Raw genomic sequence first — 14,232 nt, forward strand, 5'->3', positions numbered from 1 at the left:
TTTTTGAACAAATCAATTCAGAAAGCAAACTTGCGAATCAGCCACTCATTTCCAGTCAGGTTTATGATTTTTTTTTAAAGAAGTTCTATAAAGATTTTTTTGTAATAAATGAACTTGGCTCTTTAAGTTTTTCACAAGAAAAAATTAATTCCTTAGCAGAGAAGAATTTTCTCGTAAACTCTCTTAAATTAGTCACTTCCTTAAAGTCGATTAGTGACAACTAACCCTAATGATTTTCCTTAGAATCATCAATCTTTAACGAACAGTATGATCAAGAGAATTTGGAGAGGGAAAAAGATTCGTGTGGCTACTCGAAAGAGTCCTCTCGCCCTTGCCCAAACTAAGATGATAATTCGAGAATTTAAAAAAATTCTGCCTATGTTGGATTGGGAGATTGTTTTTGTTTTAAGCCATGGAGATATGGACATGGGAAGACCTCTCCACGGTTTTTCTCAAGTGGGTGTTTTTGTTAAGGCGTTAGAAAATGCTCTTCTTAAAGGGGAGGCAGACTGTGCTATTCATTGCTTAAAAGATATCCCTTCCCCAATTGACCCAAGATTCATATTGCCTTGTTGCTTTAAAAGAGAAACTGTGGAGGATGTCATTCTTTACCGAAAAGGTTTTGATTTTAAGAAAATTCAAAAAGTATCAACAGGCAGTTTAAGAAGAAGAGCATTTCTTGGTGAAACTTTTCCACAATGGACTTTTGAAGAACTGCGAGGTAACATCAATACCCGAATTTCAAAACTTGTAAATAAAGAAGCTGAGTCCATTGTTTTGGCACAAGCAGGAATCAGTCGTCTTAAATGTTTTGAAATAGAAGAGGTAGAAGTAAATCAAAAAAAGGATAATCTTCTTTTTAAAGAAAATTTAGATAAAGTCATTGTACAAACTCTTCCGACTTCTACTCTCCTTCCAGCCCCAGGACAGGGTTGCTTGGTGATTCAATGTCTCAAGATCCAGCAAGAAGAAAATGTAAGCTCCCTTCCAGCTTTGTTAAATAGACTTCACCATGAAGAAACATGGGAGGCAGTTGGCTTGGAAAGGAAAGTAATGGAGATCATTGAAGGAGGGTGTCGATCACCTCTTGGTTGTTTTGCAAGGAAAGTTGATCAAGAATGGATAGTAGAAGCTATTTTAGAAAGGGATGGCATGATCACCCGAAGCAAGAGACAATTAGCTAAAGAGCAGTTATCAGAAAGAAAGGATCAACTAATTCAACAGGTTACACAAGACTTGCTGGGTGGTGCTTAATAATTTAAATTTCATTTTAGGAAATTCACTTGATAACAAAATTGATTAAACGGTTGGGAATCACAATTCGTTTAACAATAGTTTTATTAGTAAGCCAAGTTCGAACATTTTTTTCTTGCATGGCAAGTTTAACAAGCTCTTCTTGATCAAGATCGGCTGTGGTTTTGATTTTACCCCTTACCTTGCCATTGATCTGAATAGGAACGACCACTACAGACAATTTTAAAGAGTTCTTCTTGTAATGAGGCCAATTACTATCTTTCAAACTTTTTTTCTCAGATTCGCCTTTTTTAGAAAGGACTTTATTGTAAATTTCTTCACAGATAAATGGAGCGAAGGGGGAGAGAATAGTTACAAATTTTCTCAAAATTTCTAAAGCATCATGAAGGTGGTGTGGATTAATTTTCTTAGCTGAAGCCTGATTTATAAAAATCATCAAACTGGAAATGGCAGTATTGAAGTGAAATTTCTCAATGTCGTCTTCTACTTTGGCAATTGTACGATCAAGAAGAGTGTTTAACTCTTCAATGATTTGATGGGATTCTTTTTTTTGAATTGAGGAAGTTGATCCCTCAACTGAGTTTTTAAGTAAAAAGATCATCTGTGACCAGCGAACCAGTTTTAAAATAAAACGTTGGCATCCCTCAATCCCGCTTTCATTCCATTCCAAGGTCTTTTCTGCTGGAGCCGCAAAAAGAATAAACAAGCGTACACTATCTGCTCCGTATTTATCAATCATCTTAAGAGGATCAACCCCATTATTTTTGGATTTGCTCATCTTTTCCATTTTGATAACCAAGGGGACTCCTGTTTCAGGGCAAGTCTTTGGGTTTTTCCCCAATTCATGCTGGAAAAAATACTTATTTGCTTTGGGTGAAAAGTACGAAGGTGACACTACCATGCCTTGGGTGAGTAATCTTTGAAACGGCTCTTTGGATTGAAGGAGACCGATGTCACGAAGAGCTTTATGGAAAAACCTTGCATAAAGAAGATGCATACAAGCATGTTCGATCCCACCAATGTATTGGTCGACTGGCATCATTTTGTTTGCAATGTCCGATTTAAAGGGTTGTTCTTCGTTATGAGGGTCAAGGTAACGAAGAAAATACCAAGAAGAGCAGGTGAAGGTATCCATTGTGTCGGTTTCTCGATGATAGGCTTTACCATCTCTTTTTACTTGTGTAAAGTCTTGATTTTTTTCAAGTGGATTGATTCCACTAGTGAATTTTATATCAAGAGGCAAAATAACTGGTAAATTAGAAAAATCTTCAGGAATGAATTCCCCATTTTCATTTTTAAGCATGGGAATTGGATTACCCCAATAACGTTGTCTTGAAATAAGCCAGTCTTTTAACTTGTATTGAACCTTGCGTTCACCTAATTTTTTTTTTTCTAGATCATCAATAATTTTGCCAATGGCTTCTTTATTAGGAAGATCATTGAAAGGGTGTGAATTACACAGCATTCCTTCACCAGTGTAAGCTTTATTATCAGAAACCTCTAAATTGGAGGGTTTTTTAATCACTGTAATAATGGAGAGTCCATATTTCTTGGCGAAAGCAAAGTCTCTTTCATCATGTGCAGGCACACCCATAATGGTACCAGTCCCATATTCGGCTAGAACAAAGTTCGTAACATAGAGTGGTATTTTTTCTTGGGTGTAAGGATGGATAATCATACTGCCAGTAAAAATTCCTTCTTGAACATAATCAGAGTTTTGATCAATTTTTTTGCAATCTTCAGCAAATTTTTTGATTTTTTTATGATGATCTTCATTGCCAATTAAATAATTCAGTAAGTCGGGGTGATCAAAAGCAATCCCCATGAAAGATACACCAAAAAGTGTGTCTGGGCGAGTCGTGTAAATGGGAAAATTCTTTCCTTGGCAAGTGAAATTGATTAAGGCACCTTCACTTCTACCAATCCAATTTCTTTGCATGTTTTTAACTCTTTCTGGCCAGCCGCCCATCTGGTCAAGCTCATCAAGGAGCTCTTGAGCATAATCGGTTATTTTGAGATACCATTGTTCAATTTCTCTTCGTTCAACCACGGCTCCAGATCGCCAAGCTACTCCCTCATGGACCTGTTCTTTAGCAAGAACCGTTTTGTCAACAGGGTCCCAAAAGACAGCACTCTTTTTCCGATAGAAAAGTCCTTTCTCATAGAATTTGAGGAAAATCCATTGTCCCCATCGATAGTAATCAGATTGTGCGGTGCAAACTTCCTTACTCCAATCATATGAAAATCCTAACTGTTGAAGTTGTTCCCTCATTCTGTCAATGTTAGAAAAGACCCACTTGGCAGGATGTATTTTTTTTTCAATCGAAGCGTTTTCAGCAGGGAGACCAAAAGCATCCCATCCGATTGGATGGAGCACATTAAAGCCTTTCAACTGCTTATAGCGTGCTAGAACATCACCAATCGAATAGTTTCGTACATGACCCATGTGAAGATCACCACTTGGGTATGGGTACATTTCAAGACAGTAAAATTTAGGTTTATTTTCTTCGTGATGGAAGCGAAAGGTATTATTGTCTCGATAAAATTCTCTCCAAAATCTCTCTATTTTTTTAAAATTGTATTCCATTGATTTTGTAAAACACAGAGACTTTAAAGTAAGTTATTTTATCTGTGAAGGAAGATCGAGAATGGCTTCTTTCAAATCGTCATATTCATGTTTTGCTTTTGAGCCATATTTTTTTAATTGCTCAAGTTCTGCTAAGGCCGCTTGCAAATAAGCTTCTCCTAAGTATTCTCTTGCTTGAGGAAATTGAGGTCTAATTTTCAAAGCCTTATGGTAGTTGGCTATTGCCTCGTCAATCTGCCCATTTTTTCTTTGTGAATAAGCGAGTTGATTTAAGGCGTCGGCATCTTTCGAATTAATTTTTAACGCTTTCTTAAAACTTTTTACTGCTTTACCATACTTTTCACTCTTAAGATATTTCATTCCTTGATCGAAAACATCCTGAAATTTATCATCTTCAGATGAAGAACTGCTACCAGCTGCTATTACCAAGAAGGCTGCTAAGGATAGTATCCAAATTGTCATGATTTTTTTCATTTTTATTTACTCTTTTAATTTAAATTTATTTAAATCATATCATCATTTTTGTTGGAGAAAAAAAAGAAAAAATATTGATATTTGTAAAATTTCTTATAGTTCGATAACACTAATATATTATATAATTAAGAGTTAAAAGTTCTTTCCCTCTGATCACATGGATTACCCACTTCTTAGTAGTATTATCGTTCCTGAAGCATTGAAAAAACTTCCTCAAGACAAATGGGCTGAATTAATAGAGGAGGTAAGAACTTGCATTACTGAGAGTGTCAAGAAAAATGGAGGACATCTTGGTCCTAACCTTGGAGCAGTAGAAATTATCTTTGCTTGTCACATGGTTTTTAACCTCAATCAGGATCGTCTACTTTTTGATGTAGGGCATCAGTGCTACGCTCACAAAATTTTAACCTGCCGCTACCGTGAATTTAATCGATTGAGGCAGAAAAATGGATTGAGTGGTTATCCTTACAAAAAGGAAAGTGACTATGATGTTTTTCGTGGTGGTCATGCCTCTACAGCTATATCTACAGCTCTCGGAATGCGTTGCGGTTTTGATTTTGACAAAGATCAAACTAAGAAATTTGTTGTCAGCTTAGTAGGTGATGGTGCTATGACGGGAGGGATGGCGTTTGAAGCTCTCAACCATGCGGGACATATAAAAAATAATTTAATTGTTATTTTGAATGATAATTCAATGTCTATTTCTCCAACCATTGGGGGTTTGGCAAAGGCACTCAATAATTTTCGCCACAATCAATTTTACACCCATTTAAAAAAGGGACTCATTGACAGACTCAAAAAAATTCCAAAATTAGGTCATAAGTTAGAATTTATGGTAAACCTCACATTAGAGGAGGCGAGCAGAATTGCTAGCCCAGCTCAGCTTTTTACTGTTCTAGGTTTCGACTACATGGGACCTATTAATGGTAATGATGTGCATGAAGTTATTTCAACCCTAAAGGCAGCTAAAAAGGTCAAGGTTAAACCAGTACTTATCCATGCTCTCACTCAAAAAGGGATTGGGTTTCGTCCTCATGGTAAAAATGGAGAAACCATCATTGGTCCCCATGCTCTTTCACCACCAAAGGCAAAAATAAAAAGTGACAAATCCCCAATGCTATCGTATTCTGTCACAGCAGTTGATGTTCTTAAACAATTGTGTAAGAAAAATGAAAAAGTTATCACGATCACGGCCGCAATGGCTGAAGGCACTGGATTGAATAAGTTTGAAGAAGTGTTTCCTCATCGTTATTTTGATGTGGGAATTTGTGAAGCTCATGCAGTAGGTTTTTCTGCTGGGTTAGCCGCCTCAGGTCTCAAGCCAATTTTCATGGTATACTCAACTTTTTTGCAACGTGCCTTTGATCAAATTTTTCATGAATTGGTTCTTCAGCAAAATATCCCCACTATTTTTTGTATTGATCGTGCAGGTTTAGTAGGAGATGACGGTCCTAGCCATCATGGGAGTTATGACATTGCCTATTTGCGTATCTTTCCTAATTTCGTTTTAATGGCGCCTAAAGATGGAGAGGATTTAAAAAATATGATTGCATTTGCAACCCAATTGAATACAATGGTTGCCATTAGGTATCCCAGGTCTTCCATACCTGATAGAAACTATTTCAAAAAGAATTATAAAAAAAGCCAAAAATTAATCTTAGGAAAGTCTGAAGTTTTATTTAAAACTAAAGACAAAAAAGGAATATGCTTATATGCATATGGTAGCATGGTCATTGAGGCAAGCAAGGCATGGAAAATGCTGGCAGAAGATGGGATTCATGTAACTCTAGTGAATGCCAGGTTTGCCAAACCCATTGATGTTGGAACACTCCGGCGACTTTACTCACAACATCAATCTCTTATTGTATTGGAAGAAGGAATTAAGCGGGGGGGGCTCGGATCGGCCGTTTTGGAGGAACTCAATCGCCTTGGACTTGATACTGGTAAGGTTCTTGTTAAAGGACTTCCCGATCAATTGGTTGAACATGCTTCAAGGCAGGAGCAATTACAAGAGTGTGGTTTGGATAGTCGTTCGATTGTTAAGTCGGTCAAATTAATTAAGAAGAAGTTAGCAAATAAGAGGAAAAAATGAATTTAATACTACTGGGCATGCCAGGTTCTGGGAAAGGTACAGTGGCTTCATGGTTGCAAGAGAAGTACTTGTATCGTCAAATATCCACAGGCGACCTTCTTCGTGAAGAAAGGAAGGTTGGAACTCAATTAGGGAAGCAAGTGGAAGTAATCATGAATGAGGGGAAATTGGTCTCAGATGAAATGATCATTGAATTGGTTAAAAAGCATATAAAAACGGTGGGTTTTAAAGGAGTGGTTTTTGATGGGTTTCCAAGAACGGTTTTCCAAGCAAAATCCTTGGATGAAACTACTAATATTGATCAAGTTATTTTTTTAAAAGTCAGTGAAAAGATAGTTGTAGATCGTCTTCTTAATCGAAGTGATGATTCAGGTCAAAGAAGGGAAGACGACAATGAAAGGGTAATCAAGGAGCGAATAAAGGTTTACATGGAGAATACCCAACCTCTTATCGATCATTACGAAAAAAAGTGTTTGCTCACGACTTTAGATGGAGGAGTTTCGATCGAAAATGTTAGAAATAAAGTTAAAGAGGTCATTGAGAGCTTATAATTTTACTTTTCAATTATTTCTTTGGTTTATCGGATCGTTTTTTACTTTTCAATTCGTTTATCCTCAATCTCAAACTCAACCAAAGAATTTTTCTCAATTAATCAAGGAAATCAGCCAAACTCCATATCTTTATAAAAGCTCCATTCTCAAAGAAGAATGGATGGTTGGGGAAAAAATTCATCTAACCAATCAAATCAGTCGTGGAAAATTCAAGGTTGCTGGTAAGACAGTGAAAATTTTATTTTCTAAACCTGTTTTGATTGAGACAGTCAAAACCTTGAGAGGAGAGCTTGCCTATCATGCCCTTACCAATTTTTATGAAGGTCAAACTGATAAAGAAGGAGAGGTGAATGTAGTTTTTCGAACTTTGGAAGAAGGCAATTTCATTATAAAAGCTATTTTCTTGGACACTCGTGAAATTTATACCATGAACATTGAAGAACTCCATTATCGAGTTTTCTCCGAAGAAAAATTCATTTTTAACTTTTGGATAACTTTTGTACTTTGGTTGTTTTTTTTCTTGATCTTTTGGATGGTATTAAAAAGTTACTTAGAAAAGGAAAATAGAAATTTGAAGGAGAGTTACTGGAGTGCTATCTGTTTCCCGCATTTTATTTATCTGGAACAATCAAAAAATTTTTTTTCTTGGATAATGATTCACTTAGCATCCTTTCTTGTCTTTGGTGCAGTGGCGCTTTTAATTGATTTTTCTTACCCTCTAACCCTCCTTGTTTGGTTTGTAATCGCTTCTTTAACCACTCAAAATATCAAGGGTATTGGATGGAATGTTGCACTAAGCTATATCAATTCTCTCGGGGTAACCACTTTGCTTATTCTTTTCAATTCTTTTCTTAATGAGTATGGAACCTTTGGAATCTTGATGACCTATCTTAACCAAGAAGTTTTTTATTATTTAATTGTTTTATCACTATTATTCACATCACCTGGTTTGAGTTTTGGAATTTATGTGCTTTTTTGGTTAAACCTATTCAAGGTTTCAACACTGAGTTTTGAAAGTTTTTCTCAAATATTTTACTTTGAAGATTATTTGTTAAAAAATTTTTTCTATCTCTTTATACTTTCTTTATGGGTGAGTCTTATATCATCTTTTTTTTATTTTAAGGTTTTTCAAAAAAAAGTTTGATCAATTTTAAAAATGAATGCTTACTTTAATTTAAAAAAATCCGATGAAAAAATTCAAAAAGCTATCTATGTCTTGGAAGAAGAAGGAATTCTTGTCGTTAATACAGACACCGTCCCCGGTCTGGCCGTGTTGCCAGATAAAAAGGAAGCTATGGACAAACTTTATCGATTAAAAAACCGACCGATTTCTAAGCCTTTAATTTGGATGGTAGCCAATTTTAAATATTTACGACCTCACTTAGTAGTTCCTCGTTTAGTAGAAAAACTAATTAAAGACCATTGGCCAGGTACCCTCACCTTAATTTTTAAAGTTAGATCATCTTCCAAGTTGATGAGAAATTTTACCTCTTTAGCTGTTCGCATTCCTAATGGAGATGGATTTTTGGTGAGATTATTGGAAAAATTAAAGAAACCCTTGGCGGTAACCAGTGCAAATGTTTCGGGGCAAAGAGAGACTTACGAACTCACAGAAATAAAAAAACAGTTCCCAGAAGTATCGTTGTGCCTATATAAAGGAGAGAGAGACGAAGTAGAAAATAAGAAAATTAAGAAAAAGGGGAAACTTAACTCTCTTCCTTCAACTATTCTTGATGTAACGGGTAAAAATCCTGTAGTTGTGAGACAGGGAGAATTGATATTGGGTAAATAAAGACGAAATGGCTTAGACAGGGCAGAGCCATCAAAAATTATTCGTCATATTCACCGTAGAAATATTCATCATCACTTTTGTAATCGTCGATGCCGTCTTCGTCAATAAAGTCGGATACATCGCTCGGGTTTTCAAAACTATCGTCTAAATCGTTATTATCTAAGTCATCATCGGGATAAAAGTCATCATCCAGGTCGTCTTCAAAATCCTCTTCATCACCATCTTCCTCAAAACCGTCTTCATATTCATAGGAGTCCTCTTCTTCATCAAAGCTGTCTTGAAATTCGTCATTGTCGTCACCGGAGTCGCTCCTTATTAGGAATAGGTGATTTGAAAATAAATGAATTGAATAGCACAGTCGACTGATAGAGTGACTGACTTTATTGATTTTTTCTAATACATTATTTATCGAATTGTTTTTTTCCCAAAAAGTTACTATGTTCATTTTCTACAATTTTCTATTATAATAATAAAGGTTTTCCTAAAAGTAAAACAAATTTTTTGAAAAATTTAAGTTTTTGGAAAAATAATGAAAAACGGAAATATATAGTAGGCAATATTTACCGTTTTTCATAGATTGAGACAATAATAAAAAACTAAAAATGGCTTATTTTTTTATGAAGTTTTCGTTACTTCCATCCATATAACTTTTTAATCGACGAAGTCCAGCCTCAGTAGCTTCATCTGTCGTATAAAAGGTTTTATCAGTGTAATCGTAAATCAAGTCATCATTGAAGTAGAGTTCTGATACTTTTTTGTAGTAGTAACGAGCTGGCCCAAACCACCCGAGTTTGGCATGGAAATTACCTAAATAATAAACAGAATCATTATAAATTTTGTTTTTCCGATAACGGCCCACTTCATCACTTAGTGTTCGAATGGCTTCTTTCGTTTTGGGATAATCTACATATTGAGTATTAAGCAATACTGCATACCATAAAAGAGCTCTTGCTTTCAAATCAGAGTCGTCTCTACGAGAAATCACCGAATAGAGTAATTCTTCCCCTCTTTGAGCGAAATCCACTCTTTTTGCATCATCGTATTTTTGCGTTTCTTGCATCATAACAAAATAGGCGATACCCCTATAATATGTGGAATAATCATCAGTTCTCCCGTCAAGTATTCTGAGTACTTCTGGATAGTTTTCAGCATTAAGGTATTGCCTTACGCTTCTAAGTAAATCAGGAGGGATTTCCGAGATGTCTCCATCGTCTTGATAAGGTGAATTCCTTAGTTCTTCGGAATATGAATCGGTGTCAGTATCGTTATCTTGATTGTCATTCTCCTGGTTTTCAGTTAAAGTAACTACTGGACTTTCTTCTTGTGTATCTTCGTCACCATTAGATAATTTGGTTTCTGCACTTTTTTTATCATAGCAGGTAACCAATAAAAAGGATACCAAAAAGATAAAAATTAAAAATTGTGATCTTTTAAAAGATGCTTTTAACGTTTTTTTCATGTTTTCAACCTATATTTTTTTATTCTAATTTTAGCTTAGCAAAGCTAATTAATTTGATTATCGGTTAATAAAATCCTTAATTTTAGTTAGCACAAAATTTTAATATTTAATTTAAATTAAATTTAAATTGATAGATTTTCTCTGAAAGTCAAATTCTTTAAAATAGGATAAAAAAATATTTTCTTTTAAATTTTATTGAAAAAAATGAAATTTTCTCATTTTATATAGAAAATTACATAACTTTTATGGATTTTTCTATATAAATGCCTAAAAAATAGTTTTTTTTACCCATCTACCTACCTTTTATGATAGACTTTGAAAAATTGAGATTATTAAATTATTAGCTTGAATCAATTTCGTTTAGTTTTTAAAACTAGATCATTGATAAAAGTTATTTTTTAAATTATAATTTCAATTATGTGTGATGATGATCATTGGAAAAAGAAAGGTAAATCTTCTTTTAAGAATAGGTAATCGATTCATTACACTAAAAGAATAAATATTTTTTTAAGAGGTAAATCAATGAAAAATCTAATTATTAAATTAGCTATGGTAGTGGTTGCTTGTATGTTTGCTTTTAGTTTAGCACAAAAATCCATTTCTCTTGACTTTGTGGGGGAAACAAGGGTTCAGTTAAGCGGAGCAGAAAATGCACCTGCTGCTTTTTATCAAGATGGATCGATAATTGACACTGGTAGCATCACTTTGAAAGCAGTTGTCGACAATGTTACCGCGCAGGTAAAATTAGCAGGAGCAGATGGTGATGTATGGTCTTCTACTAGTTTTGATTCAGCTTATATTCAAGTTAACGACCTTTTCGATGGTCTATTAAGTTTGAAGTTTTTTGACATCGGCTATGGTGCTGGAAACGGTAATAGCATTAGGTCTGACCTTGGGTCACACGGTGTATTATTCACTGTAAAGCCAATTGACATATTAAGCATTGGTGTGGGGTATGGTATCGCTAAGAAAACTTTTAGGTCATATGTGAAAATAGCTAACACTAATCTAGTTGTTAATGCTCCATTAATACCTAAAGATAATGCTGCAGGTGGAACTATTTACCATGCTATCCAAGCAAATATTGGAATTCCGAATGCTTTTGCTCCGGCAACAGTTTACTTCGGAACGGTTATGTTCGACGGGGCAAGTGCTCCAAATGATCTTAAAAATACTAATCATCTTATTAGCTATGCTGCATCAATGCCTACTGCTGATGAGATTGGTATTTATTCAGTACAGTTAGGGCTCACGGTAGATGCACTAGCTTTCTTAAAGCCTGGAGTTTTAAACCTTGATTTAGGAGTTACTCTTCCTGGCGCTGCTTCAAGAGTTTACGATCTAGCAGCAACTGGTGACTTTGAACAAGAACTTAACATGATTGCAATTCTTCACGGGGGAGTTTCTGGTCTCCTAATTGAGGGATTAGGACTTGATTATTATCTCCACTATGCCTTGGATACCAAAACTAAACATGCAACTCTTGGAGACTTGGATGATGACTTTTTTAAGGAAATGCTTAAAATTAAAGTTACACCAAGTTATACTTTAGGTCAGTTTAAATTTTCCCTTGAAGTTGGATTCGGCATGATCGGAGAGAACACAGCTACGCATTCTTTGGGTGACAATAGTACTTCTCAGGTTGCCGATATTCCTACAGCTATATCTGGAGGTGCTGCAAATGCTACATCTACACTTTACACCGGAGCCTACAATAGTCTTTATTTCACACCTAAGGTTGTTTGGAATGTTGCTTCAGGTACTTCGGTGGGGCTCTATTATAAATATACAGATGATAACTTAGATGTTGATGAAAATCATCATCATCGGTTTGGTATGACTTATGGCATTTCTTTTGGTGTATCCAGCGAGGATCTTTAAACAAGACAAACTTGTTTGAACTTTAAGAAGAAATAAAAAGCAGAAAACCACCCCCCCCCTTGCACTTCTGCAGAGGAGGGGGCTTATTTCTATTCTAATCCAATATTATTATTCCCACCCAAAATCAAATTTTTCCTATAGTCCATTTAATCACAATTCGCTTTTTTGATTCTCGTTTGTGTATTATTCATTTAAGTGAGAAATAAAAAACTATCATCAGGTAAGAAAAAAATCCTCCAAAAACTTTTACATTTAGTATTGAAATCATTGTAAAATTAATCAATTCTATCGCTTGGAGAGAGAAATATTGTGACAACAACTACAACAGAATATTCCATAAAAGATTTATTAGAAGCAGGTGCCCATTTTGGTCATCAAAGTGTCTATTCCAATCCAAAAATGTCGAGATTTGTCTTTATGAAAAGAAAGGGCATCCATATCATCGACCTTCAAAAAACGGTTCTTTATCTTGAAAAGGCTTGCAATCAAATTAAAAATATCGCAGCCCGCGGTGGCAAAGTTTTATTTGTAGGAACGAAGAAACAAGTCAAGGAGATTATCAAACTCAAAATTACCGGAACTAAACAGTACTACATGAATACCCGTTGGGTAGGGGGATTACTAACCAATTTTAAAGTAGTTGGTAAGTCCATTGATAAGCTAAAACATTATAATGAAATTTTAGAAAAGCCAGAACTCCAAGAGGAATATACCAAAAATCAAATGATTAAAATCAAAAAGGAAAGGGATAAGCTTAATGAAGTTTATGAGGGAGTGATTACAATGGAGAAACTTCCAGATGCAGTTTTCATCGTGGATATTTACCATGAAAAAAAAGCTGCTTTGGAAGCAAAGAATCTCGGCATTCCAGTTTTCTCAATCGTTGACACAAATGGTGATCCCGACCTGGTTGATCTGATTATTCCTGGGAATGATGATGCAATTCGTTCAGTGGGTATATTCATCGATTATGTTGTTAGTGCCATTAATCAAGGCGGTCAGATTTTTAAAAGGAATCGTGAAGAGGATGAACTTTTCCTTGATCAGATTAAAAATGAGGAGAAAGAAAATACTCAATTAGAAACCACTCAAGAAAAAGAAGAAGGAGAAGGACAAAAGGATAAGGTCAGCAAAAATACTGAAATAAATGATGTAAAAACAGATGAGAAGAATGTTGGAAATAAGGAAAAGAAAGAGAAAGAAGAGGTTCAGCCAACAAACAGCAATCAAAATTCTGACAATACAAATAGTTCAAGCATCAAAGCAATTGATGTCAAAAAACTTCGTGACTTGACCAATGTCAGTATGATGGAATGCAAGAAAGCCCTTGTGCAAACCCAAGGAGATATGGAAGAGGCGGTTAAAATTCTAAAAGAAAGGGGAATGGCAGTTGCTGAGAAAAGATCTGGTAATCAAGTTAAGGAAGGTGCTGTTTTCGTCAAAGCTGAAAGAAATCAAGCTTGGATGTTTAACGCTTGTTGTGAAACTGATTTTGTTTCAAAAAGTGATCACTTCTTAGAAATGCATAAAAAGGCTGGAGAAGAATTTGTTGCTAAGGGTAGCGATTATCTTGATAGTGATGAATTGAAAACCTTACTCAATGAGACAACTGCCAAAACGGGAGAAAAATTAGTTGTGAGTGATGGGGTTCTTTTAAAAACGGATGGGCAATTCTTTTCTTATCTCCACTCCAATCAAAAAATTGGAGTTTTAGTTGCTTTGGATGTTGTAGAGTCGGACAAAAAAGAAATTTTAAGCGATGAGAAGATTGAAAATTTAGGCAAGGATCTTTGTTTGCAAATTGCAGCGATGAACCCTATTGCTATTTCAATGAACAAGGTTGATCCGTCTGTGATAGAAGAGCAGAAACAGGTTTTTCTTAAGCAGATGGAGGATGACAAAAAACCTGATAATATCAAAGAAAAGGTAATTGAAGGTAAGATCAAGAAATATTTTAGTGAAAAGTGCTTGTTGGAAATGGACTTCGTTAAAGAGGACAATAAAACAGTGGATCAACTCATTAAAGAAGTAGGTGAGCAAGTTGGTGCAAAAATTGAGGTCATTGACTTTAAAAGAAATCAAATTGGTTAATAACCAGTATTTAATTTGATGGAAAAGTTTTTTCTTGAGATTGAAGAAAAG

At 35.2% G+C, this 14,232-nt stretch overlaps 5 protein-coding genes across 5 annotated transcripts; 3 read left to right on the forward strand and 2 right to left on the reverse strand.

Annotated features, from left to right (window-relative positions):
• Positions 1-267: 267 nt before the first annotated feature.
• LOC132565253 (porphobilinogen deaminase-like) lies at positions 268-1,254 on the forward strand. Its single transcript, XM_060229891.1, has one exon. It carries the CDS (start codon positions 268-270, stop codon positions 1,252-1,254), a length of 987 nt encoding a protein of 328 aa, XP_060085874.1.
• Positions 1,255-1,279: 25 nt separating this feature from the next.
• LOC132565254 (leucine--tRNA ligase-like) lies at positions 1,280-3,730 on the reverse strand. The gene has a single exon (XM_060229892.1). The coding sequence runs from the start codon at positions 3,728-3,730 to the stop codon at positions 1,280-1,282; it is 2,451 nt and encodes an 816-aa protein (XP_060085875.1).
• A 144-nt stretch (positions 3,731-3,874) lies between these two features.
• Positions 3,875-4,303, reverse strand: LOC132565255 (UDP-N-acetylglucosamine--peptide N-acetylglucosaminyltransferase 110 kDa subunit-like). The gene has a single exon (XM_060229893.1). The coding sequence runs from the start codon at positions 4,301-4,303 to the stop codon at positions 3,875-3,877; it is 429 nt and encodes a 142-aa protein (XP_060085876.1).
• Positions 4,304-4,472: 169 nt separating this feature from the next.
• Positions 4,473-6,407, forward strand: LOC132565257 (1-deoxy-D-xylulose-5-phosphate synthase 1-like). Its single transcript, XM_060229894.1, has one exon. The coding sequence runs from the start codon at positions 4,473-4,475 to the stop codon at positions 6,405-6,407; it is 1,935 nt and encodes a 644-aa protein (XP_060085877.1).
• LOC132565258 (adenylate kinase-like) lies at positions 6,404-6,958 on the forward strand. The gene has a single exon (XM_060229895.1). It carries the CDS (start codon positions 6,404-6,406, stop codon positions 6,956-6,958), a length of 555 nt encoding a protein of 184 aa, XP_060085878.1.
• Positions 6,959-14,232: the final 7,274 nt, after the last annotated feature.

The sequence above is a fragment of the Ylistrum balloti genome, unplaced genomic scaffold, assembly GCF_031769215.1.
Source record: "Ylistrum balloti isolate Yb309-2 unplaced genomic scaffold, AGI_CSIRO_Ybal_v1 Utg369708, whole genome shotgun sequence".
NCBI classification, from domain to species: domain Eukaryota; kingdom Metazoa; phylum Mollusca; class Bivalvia; order Pectinida; family Pectinidae; genus Ylistrum; species Ylistrum balloti.